The 24,910-nt window shown below is 40.6% G+C and overlaps 1 protein-coding gene across 5 annotated transcripts in view; it reads right to left on the minus strand.

Moving 5' to 3' along the window:
- The window catches only part of Pax (Paxillin), an 813,847-nt gene that overhangs the window by 84,284 nt on the left and 704,653 nt on the right, over positions 1-24,910 (minus strand). For all 5 annotated transcript variants that reach the window (XM_067141777.2, XM_067141775.1, XM_067141774.1 and 2 more), the window contains exons 3-4: positions 17,216-17,387; positions 11,288-11,396 (exon numbers count right to left, since the gene is read on the minus strand). In XM_067141777.2, coding sequence (XP_066997878.1) covers positions 11,288-11,396; positions 17,216-17,387 — 281 coding nt within the window. The remainder of the gene's footprint in view (positions 1-11,287; positions 11,397-17,215; positions 17,388-24,910) is intronic.

Here is a 24,910-nt window from a genome sequence, read left to right on the forward strand (position 1 = left end):
ATGATGATGATGATTGTTGTTGTTGTTCAAAGGGGCCTAACAGCTAGGTCATCGGCCCCTAATATTAAGAGGTGAACGAAACGAAAATGAAAACTTTAAAATTTATCCACTGAATAGAATCTAAAACTAATGATGAAAAATGATAGGGAAATAAAAACAATCAGTGGATCCAATTCACAAAGCCTGAAATACCGGGTTGATGCATTATTATCTAAAGCAAAGCAAAGCAAAAAGCAAAGTCATCTCCGTACAGGCCATGAAGGTCTTTGGAGGGGTGGAAGGTAAAGACTTCCACTATCCGTAACCTCGGCACTTGATGGGGTAGAGTGGTTAGCTCTTTGCCCGGCCGCCTTTGTCCCCAGGAATTAACCTGGTACTCATTGTTGGTGTAGGCTGAGTGAACCTCAGGGCCATGTGCACCTCCGGAAGTGAAAATCTCGTTTCTTAAATTTTTCGACTTCCTGACAGGGAATCGAACCCACGTCCTTCCGGGCGAACCGAGCACACCTTTTCCGCCTCGGCCAGACAGCTCCTATCTATAGGCTTCCAAAATTCAGATCGCCGGCCCTTCATAATGGTACTAATCACTGGGAGGTAGAACCATGGTGTTCCTCTTATAGTGGTATTAATCACGGGTGTTTCTCTAATGGTGGTACTAATCACAGGAAATGTAGACCTATCGTATGTCGCACACAATGGCATCACTCACAGGTAACACAAACCCATGGTGTTTCGCACATAAGGGTACTGCTCACAAGCAACGCAGACCCATGGTGCTCCGCAGACAGTGGGACTAATCACGGACGCCGGTATTCCCGTGGTGTCTCTCACTAAGTGGAACTAACCACAGGCAACGTATACTCGTGGCGTTGCTCACATAGTGCTACTAATCATGGGCAATGTAGACCCACGGTGTATGACGCATTATGGTAACCACAGGTAATACAAACCCATGGTGTTCGTTACATAATGGAACTACTATCAGGTAACGCACACGCACACCCATGGTTTTCGCAAATAGTGGTACTTAGCACGGGCGCCAGCCAAACCCGTGGTTTTTCGCACATAGTGGTACTAATCACAGGCAATGTACACCCGTGGTGTTTCACGTAAAGTGGTGCTACACATAGGTAGCGCAGATCTATTCTGAACCCAGGGGAACCGACACATTCCAGCACAACTTTACGGCACATGGACATTAGTTCGCGCAGCCGAATGCCTGCTCCCCCGCTTCGGTGGAATATACACGATCGTAGACCCTACCAACCACAGAACTGTGGTGTTCCTTGCATAAAGGCACTACTCATTGGTAACGTAGATCCATGGTGCTCTTCACATGGTAGTACTAACTGCAAGTAACGTCGACCCAAGGTGTTCCTCACGTAATGGTACTAAGCACAAGTAGTTTCATGGTTCTAATGTCATCATCCCTTGGTCGCCCCTTTTAGTCACCTCTTACGACAGGCAGGGGATACCACGGGTGTATTCTGCGTTTGCGTACCCCACAGGGGGTCATCGAAGGTTTTGGGCGACGCAAGGATGAGAAAGGGCTAGTACTGGAAAGGTGGTGGCTGTGGCCTTAATTATCGTAAGCCCCAGCATTTGTCTGGTGTGAAAATGGGAAACCACGGAAAACTATCACCAGGGCAGCCGACGGTAGGATTCGAACCCGAATGCAAGCTCACATCTACGTGACCTCTGATTTTGACGAGATTTGGAATGACCATTGTCCTGTTCAACTGATGGCCGACTTTTGGCCGACATTTGTCTTTTACTGTATGTTAAAAGTTCAGAGTTTGACCACTCATCTGCCGGGGGCAGGACCTCTCGTATGGTGGAGTCTAGTGAAAGGCGAACGGGGAAATATCAAATGTGCTACGTTACTTGCGAACGTTCAACACGGCACTTCCTTATAGTCGGATCGTTATTGGAGACAGTGACACTGCTGTTGTAGATAATGTGGTAGACATAAAACATCAGCAAGTTTCGTGGTCATTCGTGATTTGTCACCAATTTAAACCACAGAGCTTAAGAAAAATACGCGAAAGAATATATACGAAAACAAATTTAAATCAAAAGGATTCACTAATTCATGAAAGTACGTAACTGTAACGATTTGAAATATACCAAGGTATATTTACGCGTTTATTAGGATGGTTTTGGGCGTGGGACTTATCACAAACGAAACGCAAATAAAAATTAGTTATATGGTATTTTGCAAGATGAATTTGATAGTGGCTACATGTTAAATGTTAAGGTTCATACTGTTCACAGGAGTATTAATCTTTAAAGAAGTGTTGTAAGCAGTCGCACCGTAGCATTAAAATAGTTACCCATTCAGAGCTGTAATGAAATGCGTCAAATACAAAACAAAACTGGGATGGCGTGAGAAAGGTTTTCGCTTCTTCATCTTTGGCTACATATCCGCAACGCTGCACATGCAGACAGTGGCGGCTGGTGGCTCTCGACTCTGGGGGTTCAATATTGAAAATCAAAACACAGCTTATGGATATCTTCGAGAAAGCTACAAAATTTCCGTTCTGTTTACGTATACTGATCGAATACAACAGATTACCGGTACTACAAAATATGTTTGTATTCTACGCAATGAATTACAATTTTCACTAATATATTTCAACACGGCTATGCTTCAGTAACATTCCTGATGTAATAAGGAGTAAAGCGGATAAGTTGTAGCTTGTTGCTTGTGTTTAAAGGATCAGATAAACTCATCACATTTATCGGGAATAACATTAGATAGATGATTTATTTGAATATATACTGTACATCTACTTGTTATTACATTTACAGTGCTGTTGTACTTGGATAGTAAACACAAGAGTTTTCAACTCGCTATTTAGAGACTAGCTATCAATGTATGACCGATGATAACTTTCAACAACCATTTTCGGAAACTCAACGAATAAAGAAAAGTCACACAGCATTACGACACTGTGCAAAATCAAATATTAAACTTGTTGAAGTACATAGTTCAAACAAATTGGGGGAACATGTTTTTGAACGTATACCATGCTCCACAAAACAATACCTCACACCCAGGTATATTACTAACTAAACCTTTATTCTTTACCGTTGAAGTATACAAAAGAACATCGATGGATTCACGTTCATTTTCAAAACACAAACGGAAATGTCTAAATAGGGGCGAAAACAAAGTGGTAACAGTCATCCAAGGTGGATTTCTATCACAGTTGAAGAGCTTCAGTATTGGTGTATGTCCTCCACGATCATTTATCACAGCTTGGCACCTACGTGGCATGCTCCGTTATAAGTCGACGGAGGTCACGTTGTGGTATCAGGTCCCATTCTTCAATGTGAGCCTATTCGAGGCCTTGGAGAGTCTGTGGTGGAACAGGACGCCCAGGAACACTTCTGTCAAGCCTATCCAACACATGCTCGATGGGATTAAGATCGGGACTCACTGCTGGCCATTCCATCTCTTGAATGTCCAGTTCTCGCAAGACAGCTCGGGTGATGCGCGCTACGCGCCCTGGCATTGTCGTGCATGAGTACGAATTCAGGGCCAACACCGTATGCAGCAATCTACACATGCTGTAGCAGTATCTGCTCGATGTACTCCGCAGCGGTAAGATAACCACGGACGACAAGATCCGTACGGCCATCAAAACTGATGGCACCCCACATCATCACAGAACCTTGTCCGAATCGGTCGCATTCCTGGACAACATTTGGCATCTCCATACACGCTGACGTCCATCACGTTGTGTCAGGGGAAATCTGGACTCGTCTGTGAACAACACAGGTCTCCATTGGCGAAGTTGCCAGTTGATGTGGGTACGGGCAAATAGAAGGCGAGCTGCGCGATGTTGCTGCGTTAAACGGGGCACTCGAACAGGGCGTCTGGGTCGTAAGGACACTTCTCTTAACCTGTTCCTTACTGTCTGGTCAGACACCGGTGACTCCAGTGACCCTCCTGACGTCTTGTTGCAGTTCTCTGGCAGTTACTGAACGACGCCGCAACGCACAGATGGCCAGATATCGGTCGTCCTGTGGGGTTGTCATGCGTCCACGACCTTGTCCAACCCTCCTTGTGAAGTGGCCTGTCTCACTGTAGCGATTCCACAAGCGTTGAGTAACTGACGGAGAGACATTGCGATCCACAGCAACACGACTAAAAGTCCATCGTCCTTAGATCAAAGTGGCGGCTCTTGCGACTTGACCCTCGTTAGGATGTATCACGAGATGTGCTGGTTTATGTACAACGTGCTCAAATGACCGCAGTAGGCTGTGTACCTCACAACGACACACGGACGCACCGCTATTCACTTTGTTTTGAGAGGTCACCTGACAGTTTAATGCATGGCTACGCCTATAGATGGAGTATAACTTCGATTTGACATACCCTGAGTGGCTAAGGTCTCAAGGTATGCTGTACGACCATTGGAACCCCATCTACCAAATTAACGTTCACATACCAGACGTTACAATGCATGTTCCCCTAATTTTTTTAAACTGTGTATATACATATATAACTTTTTACTGAATGAATAACAGGAATTTTAATATTCATAGTGGAAATTCTGCCATTCTCGTCCAAGAAATTGTAAATCGTAGCTTGTACGCTTCAACCTTAAATATTAGTACATTGTAACGAAAAACCTGTACCGTGCCAGTTTTCTTTGGATGTGTAAATATAGAAAAATAAACACGAATATTTACAAAAAGTAGGTTTTTCTTGCAATTATAGTGTCCTTTTTTAAATACTGTATTCGTTAAAATTTCGTTGAATGATGAGAGTCACAATCGAACGTCACTGCCCCTGTCCCACGCTAAGTGTGCTCACACTCTAGCTTGCCTGTGACGTACGCCTGGTACGTAAGCTGCCCACATTTCAGAAAAACGAGCCCGGCCGCACTACGCTAGCTTCAACAGGCGCCCAGATGAGCAACTCTGGTCTAGAAAAAGAGTGATTGAATGGATGGCTACATTTCTAGAAAACAGAATTTAGATAATTAGAGTAGGTGAAGCATTATCTGAACCAGTAATGATTAGGAGGGAAGTTCTGTAAGGCAGTATCATTGAACATTTATTATGTGTTCTTATATACATAAAATATGTGAGGAAGGAATTAGAATCACAGATAAGGCTTTTTGAAGATGACGTTATACTGTACAGAGCAACAAATAATTACCAGGATTGTGAGCGACTGCAAACAGACGTCGACAAAGTTCTGAGACTGACAGTGTACAAAGGCATGATGGCAAAATGGGGGGAAAAGTCAGGCTGTACGTTTCACCAAGAAGAGAAGTCCTGTTGATGGAGTGAAAGTACCACATGGGGATCAGTGAATATACCTACACAAACACACACAAGTGTTTACACAGCATTGGAGACATTTGACATATGCACATATTGGCAATAGTAATTGCTCTTCTTAAATAGACATTGAACAGAAATATATTTCGTTTATAACTATATTCAGTTACGGAATATACTAACTTAAAATAACTGCTTCACTAAAAATAAAATAAAGATAGTCATTTAGTCTTTTTAATAAGTGGACATAAATGTTCCCACAACAACTTAGGCTACGCGTTTGTCACCATTTGTGTACGGTTTAGTAACGTGTGTGCATTCTCTTGTTGCGAATAACACTTCTTAATCTGTTGGCGTTAAACTTACTAATTTTCTTCTGACTTCTTCACCAAGAGTAATCCATTCTTGTAGAAGCAATTTATTCAGCTGGACCTTACTGGATATGTGGTTTTTTCTGACTCGCCGTTCGAGTTCAACCCATAGATGTTCATTGGTATTAAAGTCGGGGGAATGGGGAGGGGTTTTCAGGATATGAGGTGCATTATAAACAATCCAATAACGAACATTATTAGCAGCATACTTCGGGTCATTTTCCTGCTGAAAGTGGTAATCAGCATGCAGATCTAGTTTTTGTGCACTATGTCGTAAATTGTTTTTCAAAATATCCAAATAAACATACTGGTCCGTGGTTCCATCTATAAAGCCTAGGTTCCTAACACCTGAAGCCGCCATGCACCCCCACACCATAACACCTTCACCGCCGTGATTAACTGTAGCCTGGAGGTTGGCTGTTTCACTCTCTGTATTCATTTTCCTCCACATCGACATTCTTCCAACATGGCAAAAAATGTTAAATTTGCTTTCATTTGTAAAATAATTTTTCCCAGAAGTCGTCATCCTTCATTATGTACTCTTGAGCAAATGCCAATCTCTTCTTTTTGTTTACTGGGCTGACAAATGGCTTCCTCCTGGGACTTCGGGCATGATATCCAGCCCTATGAAGAGTTCTACGAATGGTCTTAAGATGTACCTGTTTACCATGGTATTCCTGAAGTTCTGCTGCAATTTCGGAAGATTACATTTTTGGAGTCTTCTGCACTGTACTAATTACCGTCTTCTCTTCTCTCAGAGTGAGCTTACGGAGAGCCCACTTCTCTCTTTACTTATCAATGTTTTTGAAGTTTTGTACTTATTAATTAATGATACTGCAGACTATGTAACTGCTTCATTTAATGATATGTGCAATTTCGGCGTATGATTTGCCTTCTTCATGCAGAGTTGGTATAATTTTTCTTTCTTCAATTCTAGCGTCCTTCCTAATTTTCCTCATTCTGCCGTGAACCGCCAGTATCCACTGGTAATCTAAACAATGCTCGTAACTGTGTTCACTCGTCAATGTTCAAGTCAGAATTCATGTGTACTACTGTGTTTTGTTGATAGTAGACTTCCGTCCAGGCATACCACCATTGCCCGGCCTTATTTTCCTCATCTTTTCATGTATGGTCAGGATTTTACTGCACGTATTTTAGCGTATGTATGCATAATGTATCGTTTCAATTCATGATGGAGCGAACAACGTACGCAGTTTGCTACCGTGCCTATGTTATACCGACTGATGGGTCTCTGTGTGAACACTTATGTCCGTCTGTACAGGTGTTAATTTAAGGACATTGCAGTGATAACATTCACATTTTTTTACAATTTGCTTTACATAGCATCAACACAGATAGGTCTTATGGAGACGATGGGATAGGAAAGGGCTGGGAGCGGAAAGGAAGCAACCGTGGCCTTATTTAAGGTACAGTCTCAGCATTTGCCTGGTGTGACAATGGGAGAGAACGGAAAACCATCTTCAGGACTGCCGACAGTTGGGTTCGAACCCACTATCTCCCAAATGGAAGCTGACGGCTACGTGACCCAAAGTACCCTGCCACTCACTCAGTACAGCTGATCCGATCAGCCAGCAGACTTCAACCGTTCACCAAACAGACGTGGCATAAGGGATAACTTATCTTAAAACGGTCGTTATTCTAAGACGAAGTAGCACATCAACTTGTCTCAAGAAAATATACTCGGAAGGAGTCAAAGTTATATTAAGTCTCCCTCAAGCAAAATATCTTCCTTCCATCTTGTGTTTTTATAAGCATGCCTTAACACCATGAACGTATCTAGCCAAGTAGTATTAATTATCCACAGTCAACATAATAGTATGAAGATATATATCTACCTGCCATTTTGAACATCCCTAATGCATGCATTAATTCAGTTCAATCATTCATTCATTCATTCATTCATTCATGCATGCATTCATCCACATGGAATGTTCTCACCTTATCTGCTGTAGTTCTGTAGATGTAGGCTGAGAGTATTCAATTCATTCAATCATCCAATCACTTATTAATTAATTAATTAATTAATTAATTCATTCATTCATTCATTCATTCATTCACTGTCTCATATGAAATGTTCTCACCTTATCTGCTGGAGTGCCGTACATGTAGGCTGAGAGTATTCAATTCGTTCGATCAGCCAATAACTCATTGACGCATTTAATAATGAAAGCTCTCCCCCAGGTGGTTACCCGTGACTGGGAGAGAGACCTCTTTTCATGTATGCATGAATTCAGGTAATTCATTATTCATTCATTCATACATTCATCCACATGGAATATTCTCACTCTATCGGCTGGAGTTCCGCAGATGTAGGCTGAGTGCGTTCAACTCATTCAATTATTCATTCATTCATTCATTCATTCATTCATTCATTCATTCATTCATTCAGTGTCCCAATATAATCCAATCAGGCAATACATCCATTCATTCATACATTCATTCATTCATTCATTCATATACACTCTGGTCCAAAAAAATTTCCCCACCTGCATGTTTTAAGGAAAAACATATTTTAAGAGAGTATTGAGAAAGAATTGGAATGTTTTATTTCAGAATAACAATATACAGGATTTCTGCAATATATGTGACATGCTTTAGTACTTTGTGTGACCACCTTTAGCCTTTTTGAGGGCTTGTACTCCTTGTGGCAATGACTGAACAATTTTTCGCAAGTAGCAGGCTCAATTTCATGATACCACACTTCAACAGTTTTTTCAATTAATTCTTTTCTGGTAGTGTAACGATGTTTCCCGAGTTTTTCAGACATAATAGCCCATACATTCTCAATAGGGTTCATATCGGGTGAATTTGGGGCCCACCATAATCGCTGAATGCCGAGATCTGAGACACATTGCTGAACAACCCTGGATCGGTGACAACTGGCATTGTTGTCTTGGAAAATGAACGGTCCTAGGTTTGCAGCACTTTGGTCCCTAGCAGTATTCAAAACTTCCTTCTTAATGATGTCACAGTATGCCGTTCCATTGTTTGAACCCGTGCAAACTTTAATTCTTCCCACCCCTTTGGAAGTTATTGCTCCCCACAGCATAACACTTTCACTAAATTTCTTAGTTTCCACAACACATTCCTTCTTTAACTTCTCTCCGGGCTCCATCCACAGTTTTACACCATCATTACCGAATACATTAATTTTTTTTTCGCCGGAAAAAAATCACTCTACACCATTCCTCAGTTGTCCAATTTTCATACATCTCAACAAAAAAAATTTGTCTTGGATATGCTTTTTTGTCAGGAGTGGCTTCTTTGCAGGCTTTTTTTTTTAATGTTCATATCTGAGAGAGGTCTTAACACTGTTTGGTGTGAAACGGAATGACCTAGATCATGTTGCAACTTGCACGAAAGCTGCCTGGAACTCAAAATTCGTCCTAGTTTCGCCATTTCTTTCAGCGCCCTGCACAATCTTGGGCTGGCATTCTTCTTGCGACCACATTTATGCCTCAAACTTGTCATCCTTGTCTCCTTTTTTTCTTTAAAACATTACCCACTGTTTTATGGTCAATGAATAACCTCCTAGCAATTTCCCTGTTGGAAATTCCTTGGGAACTGAATGTAAGAATCATGCCATGCTTCCTTGGAGATAGGTCTTTCTTCCTCCCCATAACCTAAAAAAAGAAAACAAAACAAATATCAATCTTAAATTCTTTCAAAATCCAGTAAGCTATGGGAACACAATTCTATCTATTGAGAAACAGAACAATAGCTCTCTAAAAACTTACCAAATTGGTTCCTCTTTTTACAATTCAGCTTACTGAAGAACAACTGATAAGAAGTCAGACGGAAGTACAACTAGAGGTATATGGCGGGAATTTTGTGAACTTCAGGCATGTCCGTGCCATCTTGTGACCAAATATTGTAATGTCTCCTAGGCGCCGTACTTGAATGTGCCTCGGAAGCTGGTACCGTGAATACGGCCAATATCAAGATAAATCTTATCACGTTGTTCTGTCATTCACATTACTCCAATTAACCTATCAAAACTGAGCTTTTAATAACAAATACCACTTGAAGAGTGTCTTAACTTCATAGGAAATAAACTGATAGCACGAAAATGCTGGTACCAATGCAAGTCTGTTAGAAAATGAGGTTGAAATTGAAATATTGGGCCAGTATACGTAGTGGGGATATTTTTTTGGACCAGAGTGTAGTCATTCGGTTAATTCATAATGTCTATTGAAAGCTAAGGATAACACTGTTTAGGTAAGTAACACAAAAATAAATGCTTGCACTAATACGAATTAATAGGGTTAAGATACATGTTGTCCTAGACTATATTACAATGTTAACGTCTGGGACAAAAATAAAAATTCCTAGAAACTACGATTTAGAGATCGGTATAATTAGTGAGTAGGCGTAATTGTATTATTTTAAGGTAGTAACAGATAAATTAATTGTTGATCCAAACCGTGTACCCAATTCGGTCTGTGCCACGCCTCTTCTATACATGTAATTCTACGTATCTGAAATATGGTCTCCGATGTGGAAGCACTGTCCTTACTACCGGTAATACGAAGGCGACGGCGTCATAGCAAATATATCGACATTTTTGGATTCATACAAAGTTAACTTAGCGCCAGGCATGGACAGTTCTATTTACACTTCGGAGAACTCGTAGGGAAGAAGAGAATATCTTTTTTTACAACTTGCTTTACGTCGCACAGACACAGATAGGCCTTACGACGACGATGGGACAGGAAAGGGCTAGGAGTCGGAACGAATCAGCCGTGGCCTTAAATTAAGGTAAAACCCCAGCATTTGCCTCGTGTGAAAATGGGAAACCACGGAAAACCATTTTCAGGGTTGCAAGCTCACAGCCTGACGCCCGGTGAGAATTTCTTCAAGCAATTTAGAATGAACCTGAGAACACATTGAAGACTTGCTTGTTTTGCTACACGACAACTGCATCGTACTGTATTAAGGTGATTTACAAAAATGCTCAGCGAACCAGTCCGCGTGCTTAATGAGTCATTATAAAATTGTATGGAAAAGGCGGTATTAGTAGTCCGTAAGCCACTTATTTTTGTAATCTTTGGATCTATTTTATAACTGAAATGTAGATTTCATTCATTTGTTCACAATTACAACCAAAACTACAAGTCAGCGACACAAACGGCAAAGGCGACCTACATTTCAGGCCGACTGATTAAGTACTGTATCTTCAATATACAACACTACTTACTACATTTAAAAAACTGAAATGTATCCAGTTCTAGGTGTAGAATTCTTACTAACCGACGAGATCAGCAACTAAAAAAACGAACCACAGGTGGATGTGCCAAAGCAAATTATTTCTCAGACGATACAGGTTACTTAAAAACTAGAATGCATCCTCTAATACTGTATCATTAAATAAAGCAGCAAAAGATGACCAATAGTGGAATCACACGTCACGCTTACGAAATTAGTTTAATACAGTACATTTTTTCGTGAAACGGACATCCATGCTTAATCATAATAATACAAGGAGAAAATATGAAATATAAATCCACCACCTTTTTTAATTATTATATTACACAGCATGTCACTAGGCACACTACTTGGATATTGGCGGAGATAAGTAGTAATTCAGCTTAACTCACCCATTTGGCACTGGAGCATTGAGTTCGTCGAGAAGGCTGTCCACCGAGGGTCGTACTCGAGTTTCTTGGCAACTGGGTGGCCTCACTGATCCATTCATAAGGTTAACATCTGAAAATAATTTACAGAAACTCTTGACTGATGTGCGCAGTTTTAACAATAACTCTTAAGGCGACACAGCATAATTTAATGATATTAAATTAATTGAATGGGTTGGTTTATTGTACAATTTAATTAAAATGGGTCTTCGATGTTTCATTACCATCGCTGATCATGGAATATACACTGAAAATAAATTGGCCTTTTTTCGTTTGAAAATTAGATCATAAATTCAATTATATTTTTAAAACGGAGTTCAGAAGCAGAGAAAGTTGTCTTACTTACACCAGTTAAGTTCATGGAAACATACCATATATCAAAAGAGTGTTATAAGATCGGATCTCGGGTCAGATGGAAGTCGACATTAAAGATGCGTGAACCGAGTTCGATAGCTGCAGTCGCTTAAGTGCGGCCAGTATCCAGTATTCGGGAGATAGTGGGTTCGAACCCCACTGTCGGCAGCCCTGAAGATGGTTTTCCGTGGTTTCCCATTTTCACACCAGGCAAATGCTGGGGTTGTACGTTAATTAAGGCCACGGCCGCTTCCTTCCCACTCCTAGGCCTTCCCTATCCCATCGTCGCCATAAGACCTATCTGTGTCGGTGCGACGTAAAGCAACTAGCAAAAAAAAAAAAAAAACAATGCGAGAGACCGGAGCCACAAAATTACATGGCATATGAAAGAAAAGTCAAACGACTAAATGAGATGAATGGACAGTGATCAAAAACATGTAAAAATGAGTGAATTTTAACTTGTGAAGTTCGTTACAGAAATTAAACCTAGTGTTACGCTCGAATGATACAGGAGTATGTAAATGGAGACGTTTGGGATCCATGTTGTCCTCTCACTCACTGCGAGAAGCATTTCTTTCTTCCTGATTTAAGCGCTATATAGCCTACTCCGTTGTGCCTGCACGTAAACAGTGCTGTCAACAGATAATGACCTAGAAAAAACATCTGGGCGCTTCTATATGACAGCAAATGAATACAATTTCTGCTCAGGGGTTGGTTTTAGGAACCCTATGATCAGCCTGCACGTTTCATTTAGAGTAGTGTCAACCTTCCTAGCATATACAGATTTGTACTACACAGGTTTTGCGTAAAAACAGAGTGCCAGGGTGTCGTTCTCAGTGTCTCCGGATGAGTTCCCAACACCGATCCTGTCAACTTCCGAAGCAGCGAGTTTTGAGACGAGACCTTTGCATTGGTGTTGTAGTAGTGGGTTTTATATGTCAGCGAACGGTCTAACGTAGCATCCAAATACTTGGGATTATTTCAATTATTTTCCCATCCACTTAATTCGCGGATCCCTTTCTGCATCACCGTTCTTACGGTGAAAAACCACACACTTGAATTTTCGATAAGTTAGGGAGAAGACAGTTGTCCAATATACTAATCTGTGAATAAATCCCAAGTAGAGGAAAGATCTGTTCCTACAGTTTCGAAAGGTTCAGTGTGACTTGCGAAAATTAAGTCACCAGCGTTCAGGAGACTTTCAGTATGGGGTGGAAGGGATACTGAAAATCAGAGGAGCTAGTACACTGCCCTGCGGCAAGCCATTCTTTTGTCTTCTCCGTCTGCTGTGAAAACGTTGAAAATTTGCATAGAACTGTCGATTTTGTAACAGGGAGGCGATGATTCTTATGAGCTTGTAATCTTTACTAAGACTGTAAAGTTGCTGAGCATGATCTGATGTACTATTGTCATAAGAACAAGAAAGGTCAACAAATGCAACTCCTGTAATCTTGCAGGATTGGAAACCATCCTATATGTGTTGTGTCAGATTTAGTACTTGTGATACGCAGTTCTTACCCGACCTAAAACAAGCCTGTTGAGGTAGTAACAGAGGTTCAACAGGAGGTGCAATACGATTGAGCACCATCCTATCAAAGATCATAAAAAGATGGCACAAGAGTGAAATTGGCCGAAGGTAAATTTTCACTCTCGACTGCCCCCACTCCCTTATTACTTACAAATTCGCAGTATTCTGGAACTTGAGGGTAGTACTTCTCTTTGTCCATTTACGTGACTTATAAAATGTACGTCCTTTAGAAAAGCTAATATTAACCCTTTCAATCTGCAACAACGCTTTAAAGGCTATTAGGCTAGGTGAACGTGATATGAATAAAATCCACTGTTACTTTATTCTTAACTAGCGAATGTACCCGTGCTTCGCTACGGTATTCTACATTGTATTCGAATATCGAAGTAAATAGTGTGCATTCAGTAAATAAGATTGTTTTAAAATTGCATGTCTCTTAGCGTTATCCGAGAAAGAGCATGGGGAGGTCCCCGTACGTTGTTTCCAATGTAAAGTGTTTGTTATGGATTTGTGATATAACGGCAGGCTCACTTGCCTACTGCCATTCACAATCTGGGAAGTTTACATTATAATTGCAGGCCCCATTGCCTACTATGCGGACAGAATCGATTTGGGGAGTTTTCGTTAAAATGGCAGCCCCCGTTTCCTACTTCCAGACAGATTACAGTTGAGGAGTTTCTATCATAATGGCAGGTAATTACTCTACTATCACTCGAAATTGAGTTGTGCAGTTATCATTATAATGCCAGGCCCATTTTCCTACTTCCAGCCAGCTTACTGCCAGTCACACCAAGTTGGTGAGTTTCCATCAAAATAGCAGGCCACTATGCCTAATGCCAGTCACATTTTAGATAAGGACATTTCTTTATAATGGCGGGCACCCTTGCCTACTGCCAAACACAATAGGGTAGGGGAGTTTTAAACAAAACTGCATGCTCACTTGCCTTCTGCAAGTCAAATCGAGAAGTGAACTATTCATTACAATTGTAGACCTTCCTTACTAATGACAGTTACACAGGAGTTGGAGATCGACATACGAAAGTATATGCGTGTTTACAATATTGAAGACCTTCATTTACAGATTAACTGCTACTAAACGTACGTCATATCGACAAAGGATTATACCATAAGACACGCCGGATTTAGTGGCCTAAATGGCTGGTCCTATGATATGTCATCTATTCTTGGGTCAGACTGAGTTAGAAACGTGGAACAGGGTAATGTTCTTGTAAGATTATCTCACATTACATTACTTTTCGGATAATTATGTGACAACTACATACATAGCATTTGGCTCATATAAGGCTACTGGGTGGGCCAATTTTCGTGAAGAGTTTGATGATTCTGTATTTCATATAAGTAATCGAAGGTATGAATTATGCATGTGAAAATTCCAAATTGACTTAACATCCATTAATAGAGGAAAATCAAACGTAAAAGGGATACAGATACGGCAAAAAGTCATAAGACCAAGGTTGTAGATCATTCCAAATTGAACGGAGATTGTGCAATCTGTTATGTGATAGGAATTTCCGAACGTCTGCACCATCATTAAAACTGCCTGCATATTTCGATATTCTTCGGGGATAAAAAGTGAAAAATTTAATGATCTTGGATGTTTTCCGTTCGTTACAGGCTAAAACGTATAATTTTGTCAAATTTCAATTACCTTCTTTTTCTTCTGGCAGATTATGCCGCAATCTGGATTTTGGGCGAGGCGGGTAAAAATTAGGACTTTCAGGAAACTAAACCAAAAATTATGCAGATGGTCATTACTACCCCTTAAACGGAAAGCTGTACGAAAATTTCGCCAAAATAGTCAGTGTAGAGGCACACAGTCGTTACGATTTGATTTATATAAATAAGGAATCTGCTCCATGTAAAACACCTTTTTGGCTATGTCCGCTGGACTTAACCTGCAAAACTGACCATTCATGATATCTCCCTTATGAATCCTCCTGACGAAAAAATGCACATGAAAAAAGGTTTAGAGGTGGAATTCCATCACGTTTGGTCGATTTCCAGTCAGGTTGGTCTTGTTCTGTATATATTGTGGAAGAGTAAAATCACCATTTCGGTTCCCTATAAACCGCCAGTCCATTCCGGAACATGAAATGTTATTTACGTTTAAAACCTACCTTTGGACAGGTGGATGCTAAATATGAATTTTGGTTCGAATGTCTTCAGTAGTTTTCAAGTTGTAAGGAATACGCTTTACACGCACCCGCTCGAGAGTTAAGTCCGATGGGACTTGTACAAAAAAACGGTCCGTTAATGATATCTCCCTTATTAATCCTCGTATCGAAATGATGCACATGAGGAAAAAGGTTTAGAAATTAATTTCTACCAAGGCAGGTAGATTTAAATTAACGTTGGTTGTGTATATTTTGTGGAAGTGCAAAATCACTGTTTCGGTTTCGTATAAACCCCCAGTCAGTTCAGGGATTTAGAAACAATATTTGCCCTAAAACCTATCAAGGACAGGTGTATTCTAAATATGAGTATTGGTGGAAATACATCCAGTAGTCTGTAGCACTCGCGTACAAACGGCGTAAGTAAGGAAGAAAATAATACAGTTAAGAAAGTTGAAAGTAATAGAAAATGGATTATAACCGAGGACAGCCGGATAACGACAAATATGTAAATGCCAAGTTAATGTATTGGAAAATCAAATGCCCCTCAATAAATTATGCTAGTGTGAGTTATGGATATAATAAAGCGGTAACAGAGGAGAAATTTAAGTCCATTGATTCCTAGGTAAACAAATAATAAGAAGATGACTAATGGTGTTATTACTTAATCTATTCGAAGGCGGTTATAACATCCAACGATATTCTGCCAATATCCCGCAGATAGGCCGATTGACGCCTCTCTTGCCTTCTACCCAAGGAACAACCACGAATTTAAAAGCATGATGAGGAAAATGACAATACGTTACTTCCCTGCTGGCATGCAGTCAGAGACGTTGCCATGGTAACCTGTAGGTTCGTTGTCGGTCTGTCGGTCACTCAATGCAGAGCATGGTACCAGCAGAAAATTGTAAATTTCTCCGTCATGTAAAGAGTAAGGTAAATTATGAATATAACGAAAGTTGTTTATAATGAAGAGACGTTTCACGTACGGTAAACGAAGTTTACAGAAAATCAATAGTATAAGAGAAAATGGAGGAAAACCATTCTGGTTTTCCTATAAACCCCCCGTGTAATCAAAGATTTTAAAATGATATGCATATCGAAACCTTCCCCGGGAGGAGTATACTCTAAATATGAAGTTTGGTTGAGATCTATCCAGCCGTTTCGACGTGATGGTGGAAAAACCATTCTGGTTTTCCTATAAACCCCCCGTGTATTCAAAGATTTTAAAATGATATGCATATCGAAACCTTCCCCGGGAGGAGTATACTCTAAATATGAAGTTTGGTTGAGATCTATCCAGCCGTTTCGACGTGATGGTGGGAAAACCATTCTGGTTTTCCTATAAACCCCCGTGTATTCAAAGATTTTAAAATGATATGCATATCGAAACCTTCCCCGGGATGAGTATACTCTAAATATGAAATTTGGTTGAGATCTATCCAGCCGTTTCGACGTGATGGTGGAACAGACAAACAGACAGACAAACAAACAGACACGAACAATTTTATTTATATAGATAGATAAAGGGACAAGCTAACCCGCGTGCCGCAAGTTGGCATCTGCCCAAAAACAAGTGATGCTGAAATGGCAGTAGGAGTATGTGTAACGTCATTATTTAAGCCTGGTGTTGAGACAGTTTCTTCAGTTCTAGGAAGTAATATAATACCTTAGCCTACCTCAATGCTGGAGTGTAGGAAGAACCCTTATGAATAAACAAGGATTAATAACTCCAGATTATAACACATTTAACAGTCATATTCTGCTTGACATATGTAAGAATGATCTGAATAAATCTGTGTTTAATGTCATCCATAATGCTCACAGAAACCATGGGAGTCCAATATGTTTTCAGAGACAAAATGCAACAAAACATACCTCTCCTCTCAACATAGCCGGCATAATGAGCATTACTCAAATCCTGAAGCAAGGTATCCAGCTCCGACAGGTTGCTATTGAGAGAAACGTTCTTGGCGGGCGGACTCTGAGGATAGGACATCTTCGACGTAGTGACAGTTTCTTGGATTACTCGCTGATTTTGATATGTAGGCTGAAAAAGAAAGAAAAAGATATTTCTGTAGCATCTCTGTAGGGAACCAATCATTTATGTTTTGTATAGAATATCAAATGATAAAAAAAGAATTGTGTTTAAGAAATAACTGTTTATTTAAAAAAAGGATTTAATGCATTTTCTTGCTAATGGTTTAATGTCGCACTAACACATCGAATGCTTTCAGCGACGTAAGGATGAGAAAGTAGCGGCCGTGGCTTTAATTAAGGTACAGCTCCAACATTTGCCGAATGCGAAAATGGGAAACCACGGAAAACCATATTCATGGCTGCCGACGGTAGGATTCGAAAACTGCAATTGTGGCCGTTTTAAAAGTTCAACATGATTAGGTAGTGTTCACATGGGTATCATAACGCGGGAAATCTCTCGTTCATGATTGGACAGACACGCCTGAACGAGCCTGGACATATCGAAACTGAGTGGGAATGAGGAGGTTTCTTTTTTACAATTTGCTTTACGTCGCACCGACGCAGACAGGTCTTATGGCGACGATGGGATAGGAAAGGCTTAGGCGTGGTAAGGAAGCGGCCGTGGCCTTAATTAAGGAACAGCCCCAGCATTTGCGTGGTGTGAAAATAGGAAACCACGGAAAACTATCTTCAGAGCTGCCGACAGTGGGGTTCGAACCCACTACCTCTCGGATGCAAGTTCACAGCTGCGCGGCCCTAACCGCACGGCCAACTCGCTCGGTGATGAGGAAGTCTACATATAGGTAGGCAGGACGCGATCCAGCGTACTATGGGCGTTTAACATTAACTATTGATTACTACTTTGACTATTAACGATTGATTATTGACGAACGGAGCAGTATTGTAGTTTACCTGCTTGTGCTAGTGTACTGATCTAGTACATGTACTTGGTCTTCTGTATCTCATGGCGACTTTCGGTAATTTATGGTCCGCTTTCAGAGCACAGACCAACAGAGCGTGTTTGTGCTAGCGCAAGTATCGTTTCTTTTTACAATTGGCTTTACGTCGCACTGACACAGATAGGTCTTATAGCGTTGACAGGATAGAAAGGGGCTAGGAGTTGGAAGGACGCGGTCGTGGTCTTAATTAAGGTACAGCCCCAGCATTTGCCTGGTGTGTAAATGGGGAAACCACCGAAAACCATCTTCAGAGCTGCTGACAGTGGGGGGACGTGTGTCTAAAACAAAGTGTTAGTGTTTAAAGTAGTATACCATGTTTTGGCGGTTCGAGCTGGGAATTTGTGTTGATACACAAAAACAGTGAATGGCAATAAATATGCATTGTAACTATCGGTCATCGGGCTCACTACAAATGGCAGTGCAGTCCTCGCTGTCGTTTCCCGCCGCTTTTGTACATAGGGAGTCTACCAGCCGTTGTAAATATTTTCAGTGCGAAGTGTATATTTTGTGTATTGATGAAGAGCTTATGGACTGATATTTTCATAATATAGGTAGTTATTTTACAATCAGTGGAGAAGTTATTGGAGAACCTAGGTGCAGTTCCTACCTGTTTAATCGTTTTCAGAGGGTTTACGTAAGGCCCGTAGCAGATGTACCACTACGCACCTTTATGTACATGCCCTGGGAGAGAGAATTATCGTGCTCTATCAAAATTCGAGGGATCCATTTTGGTGAATTCTGGCACCGAAATTCCGGACATTTCAGTCAATAATTGTATTCATTCCATGTTTGTTATATTTAAGTATATTAAGAATTCAATTAACGCCCAAGCGTGAGGCGAGTATTATATCTATTCATATTTTAAATTACAAATGGCTCCCAATGGTAGGCCATAATTAATTGATATTACAGTTTATTTGTTGATATATGAATGAGATTAATGTCGGGCGGTTTTACACTGAAGTATAGAAAGAAAAAAAACTGTTTAACTTTAGTTGATCTTGGTCTTATTCCCCGAATCACCATATGTGAATTTTGCAACCTCATGTTTCACAACGTTGGTGGTGTCCTCTCGCGTCCCAAACCGTCTTCCACACCAGGGTGAAAATATAGTACAGTTAGAAACCCCCAATCCGCCGTTCCCCACAGTGCCAGCAGTGAGCTCCGGGCACATCGAGCTTGTGACCGATGTTCCTGTAATGTTCGCAGCATTCTCCCTCGCCCACATGACCAGCAGCAAGGTAGCGGAAGGATTTCGTTATACATTGCTCCGTCAGTCACAGAGGTGTTATGCCCAGCTGCTGCATTTAGCACTGGGACTAGCAGAATAGAAACATATGATACACGTAATTGGCTGTATATATGCCACGATGGCGTAAATACCTTCATTTCGATTATTTCCTCATTTTAATTTCCGCCTGAAAAGCAAGGAGGCTCATAACTTATAAGAGGTTGGGAGGGCACGTGACCCTGTACCCTCAAAGAGCAACCATCACTGATAGGTACTACATACGATATTTCGCATAGAACATCCGTTGCACCTATCACGAAAATAACCATTTCTTTACATTATTATTACAATAGCGGTAGCATTAAGTGGAAGAAAATACCTCAAGAGAATATAAGGTGCCAGTGCTGTAGCCTTTATTTTCTGCAGATCTGTACAGTTTTTCAACCTAATGATCTCAACGGAGAAAATAGGAAAAACAAATAAAACCAAGCATAAACTAAGAAAATACAAGCAAAACAAAGGCAAACATGTCAAACAATACACTATAGAGATACAAGTAATAAAGAGAATATAAGGTATTTCGTTGACAAGACAGTTAATGGTTTGTCATTGCTAATGATAACTGCTGTTCGTCGAATTCATATTAGTCGAATTCGATATCTCGAATCGCCTAGGTAGCTAAACTTTATTTCAAGTTATCGAAATTTCGAGATATAGAGAATACCGTATTTGAGCATATATTGCGCATAACTAAATCGTATGTATCTACGGGCTTATACAGAATACAGTATTTTTTAAAGTATTTAAAAATATACTAACAAACTCGTATTTTACGGCATAGCTTTAATTATGACCGTTATTATAGTAACTTTTTAGAAGAGAGAATACAGTATATACAGTAGTGAAACAAGAAACATACCTCCATTAACACCTTTGGAAAAAAAATCGTTAGTCTCTTCTGTTTTTTACTGTTAACCTTATTTTCTTCCACATACCTTTCAACACCATTTATTTCTGTGAGAAACGCTGTCATTTATATTCAACTGACTCTGTATGTAGGTTCGAAACCACGCACCCAAGATTCGTAAATGGAGCTTGTCATCCAAGACTTCCGGGGTTGCTTTCGTACGTGACCGGTAATGAATAGTTTACACCCGAAAAACCACGAGGCTTTGCCGATTTTCCGATCACTAGAAGTTTGTTGATCGGTTCCCGTTATATTAGCTCCCAGCATCTTTACTTCTTTACTTGTTAACTGTTTCCCCACAAACTACAAATGCTGTATTGCACAGTCAATGTTGTACATAATTGGAGTTACAGAGTATTTTTTGCTTAAAAGGACGAAACGTTTGCTTCGAGAAATCGAGAAATTCGTGTAACCGAATTTCGAGTAATAGAGAAATAAATACACGTGAAGAATAGGACAAACGGCCGGGAAATTGAAGTCACTTCGAGATACTGAAAATTCGAGTAATGGAGGTTCGAAATATCGAAGTTCGACTGTACTCCTTTGTTGACATACAATCCAGCAAATCAACTGATTCGTATAATTCTACATTTGTAGTTCAAGTCTCAGGTATAGTGTGAAAATAGTTATCGAGTCACTGTTTTAGACATCTTCATCTGTATTTTTACTCATTTTCGATATTTCAGAAATTAAGGGCAATTTTCATTTCTGTTAACGCGTAGGTAGAAAAATGAATAATAACCCGTCTAAGTATCCAGTATTTAGTTTTAAGTCCAGTTTTATAGTTTACAAGTAACCTGTTATAATTAGGATACTTCCAAGTGCAGTTGAGAGCAGTGTAGGTGTTTTATAAGATAGTTTCTTCCCCAAAAGTTGAGACTTTCTTCTTTTTTTTTCTTTTTTTTCTGGAGATCAGTTTAATTTGAATGAACACAGTAAGGGCATCTCTTTTAGCTAAATATAAATTGTATTAAAATTATTTTCTGTTCATTCAAAATGCATTTGCTGCATAATTTCAGTGTTTTTGATCACTGTTTTCCTAGCTAAAACCAACAATTATTCAACATTTTACAGGTATCCTACCGGGCGAGTTAGCCGTGCGGTTAGGGTCGCACGGCTGTGAGCTTGCATTTGGGAGATAGTGGGTTCGAATCCCACTGTCAGCGGCCCTGATGATGGTTTTTCGTGGTTTCCCATTTTCACACCATGGAAATGCTGGGGCTATACCTTAATTAAGGCCACGGCCACTCCCAACTCCTAGGCCTTTCCTATCCCATCGTCGCCATAAGACCTATCTGTGTCGGTGCGACGTAAAGCCACTAGCAAAAAAAAAAAAAAAAAACGGGTATCCTATAAATGAGTGCCTACTTATTTTATTTCCAAGTCTTGGACACAGTGCAACGGAAAATTTTGCAGAAATTCGGAAAGTCTACGGAGACAGTGTTTTGTCAAGGGCCCAAGCGTTTCAGTGGTTTAAAGCATGTACAGAAGGAAGAGAATCGATTGAAGATGAACCCCGCAGCGGAAGGCCTTCAGTTTCAAGAGCCGAAACAAATGTCGATAGAGTCCGAGATCCCGTGCGTTCAGATCATTGCTTGACAAAATGATCGGAGCACAGTTAAATTTGACCAATGAATTGGAGACGAGAAAATTCTGCTCAAAAATGGTTCCGAGAAACCTGACGCAGGACCAAAAGGACATGAGGAGGGACAGGTACGTTGACTTTATTGGAATCGATTGAAAATGGGATTGTGGTGGGAAAACTTGTTCGATGGTGGGAAATGGACTGACCAACCTGCTAAAGCAGAAGTGCAGATAAGACAGCCAAGCCAATGACCAGGTGCACCCCAAGCTCTCCAAGGCCAAAGAATGCAACAATTTTGAGCAAGTGAAGGATCAAAATCATGCTAATTTGCTTTTTTGAAATCGAGGGAACCGTTCACAAAGAATTTATGACATTAAGCGAAGGGGTTAATCAACGCTTTTGCCGGGAAGTTCTTGCAAGACTTGGGAAAAGGGTCATGCGTGTGAGACCAAACATCAAAAAGAACTGGGCGTTGCGTGACACCAATGCACCTTGTTACACAGCAATTTCAGTAAAAGGTTTTTTGGCCATTAAGAACATTCCCGTGACTCTTGAGCTGAGCATCCTTATTTTCGCCCGAGTCGAGTCCTTGCGACATTTTTCTCTTCCGAAAAAAAAAAAAAACCTAAAGGGATGTCGTTTCCGGGCACTGGACAACATTCAAACGGCTATAATCGACCAGGTGAATACTACTCAGTATCCGAGTTCCAGCACTGCTATGAAGAGTGGAAGAACGGCTTCACAAGGCAGTTACTTTGAAGGAGACAATGTTGAACTACAATGTTACTGGAATGAAACAAATAAAAATGTCTGCATCATAACTTTATTTACACACCTCGTTTGTAATCTTTGACTTAGCCCCTTCTTCAGAAGGTAAGCATGCACTTTGAGATTTATTAGGACCAAAAGTTGAAACCTGGCAGCAACATTTACAGCCAAAACACCTATCGTTAATATCTAGCCAATGATGGTATTTTGCCCTTCTTTCCATTGCTGTGCAGTACATATAAGAGACCACGATAATCGCCTTTCTCCTCCAAAATCGTCACATGAGAAACACAAGAACAGTTTGGCGCAACATTTACACAACTGTCCTTGTCCATCTCACCTTTAATATAACATAGTCTCATCTAGTTTCAATATTTTGTAGAAATGTGCATTTATTTTTCGCCGTTTCGATGTATTACAACTAAGACATTCGTCCATTTTAAGGTACAACCTCACAACAAACACAAAACTTGAAAGCAACGAAACATAACCATATTAACACTATCGCCTGGTCATTGGCTTGGCTGTCTTCTCTGCACTTCTGCTTTAGCAGGTTGGTCAGTTCATTTCCCACCATCGAACAAGTTTATCCACCACAATCCCACATTCCTTCAATCGGTCGACATTTAATAGGTTCGCTGTTGGCTAAACTGCTCTTCACAGGAAAATTAATGCCATGCACTATCGAATGATATTCTTGAACGCAATTTTAAATATTAGTATTAAATATTAATATTAGTGTATAAAGACAAATTTTCCTTTTTAAGATAAACATGTTGTATCAATAAATTGTGAAGAAGTAGGTAGGCAGCGCGTACGCCAGCCTACCCTCAAATCAACTACACCACTGTAGTAGTAGCAGCAGCAGCAGCAGCAGCAGCAGCAGCAGCAGTATTAGCAGTAGCTTCCCAAACTCATTAGTGTGTGCTATGAGATGTGACCAGGGCTCAGTCGGCGACATTCTACAGCATGTAACATTAGGTTCGCTTATCTGCACCATGGCATGAAACTTGTTTCACAGTTTGACGGAGGGTCTTTACAAAGAACCAGAAGCATTTCCGAAAACACCAAGATGAACCAAACAATAACAATGTGGATCTAAACAACAGCAAGAATTCTGTTCACAACCGTACGGCGCTGAAATGTGGGAAATGCGGCAGTCGCTAGTAATTACACTCTTGTTGCCACTGAAGTTCAGCTTAATGCCATTTTTCACACCCAGAAAGCGAGAAAATAAATGACCCTGCTACGCGGCACAGGTAGTACCGACCGTGTCACGTAAGGTTGTGTTCCGGAAATGGTGGGTCAGAGTATCACCGTCGCGTCGGTAGTTCTGAGGAGAGCTTTCCTTTGTTTCTCATGTTCACATGAAACAAATGGTGTGACTGTTCTTTAAATAGGTCACTACCTTCACAGCAATACCCTTTTCCTTTGCCAGTGCCGCCGTGTTAGTTCAACGTTACACAACTAACGAAATAAATGAACAATGGATGTATAAGGGTAGTTAGTTTCTGTAATGGTTATTATCTTTTTTGCAATGTGTGAACGTACAGGAAGTAAAGAATGATACATGGGTAATATGTATGCCTAACTATAGTCGCCTAGTTTGACCAAACAGCGTCCTAGAGGTCCACTTTGATGACTGATACCTCGAGCAAACAATGTTCGTGTTTGGCGGCGGTACCATTCTTCAACGGCGTCTCGAACTCACCATTGCTTTCGAACTGGCATCCCTTGATTGTTCTTTAAACCTTTTTTTACAACTTGCTTTACGTCGCACCGACACAGATAAGTCTTATGGCGATGATGGGATAGAAAAGGCCTAGGAACGGGAAGGAATCGGTCGTGGCCTTAATTCAGGTACAGCCTGGTGTTAAAATGGGAAACCACGGCTTGCCTTAAGACTTATCTGTGTCGGTGCGACGTAAAGCAACTTGTAAAAAGAAAAGAAAAAAGACTTCACTTAGAACCCCACCATAATGCATCAATGCAATAATACTTGATGTTAACATTGTTAGTCTTACATTCAGCGACCAAGAGAGACAAGAACAGAGTAATACGCACAGGTCCAAGGTACAACTGT

This window comes from Anabrus simplex, chromosome 2 (genome assembly GCF_040414725.1).
Source record: "Anabrus simplex isolate iqAnaSimp1 chromosome 2, ASM4041472v1, whole genome shotgun sequence".
NCBI classification, from domain to species: Eukaryota; Metazoa; Arthropoda; class Insecta; order Orthoptera; family Tettigoniidae; genus Anabrus; species Anabrus simplex.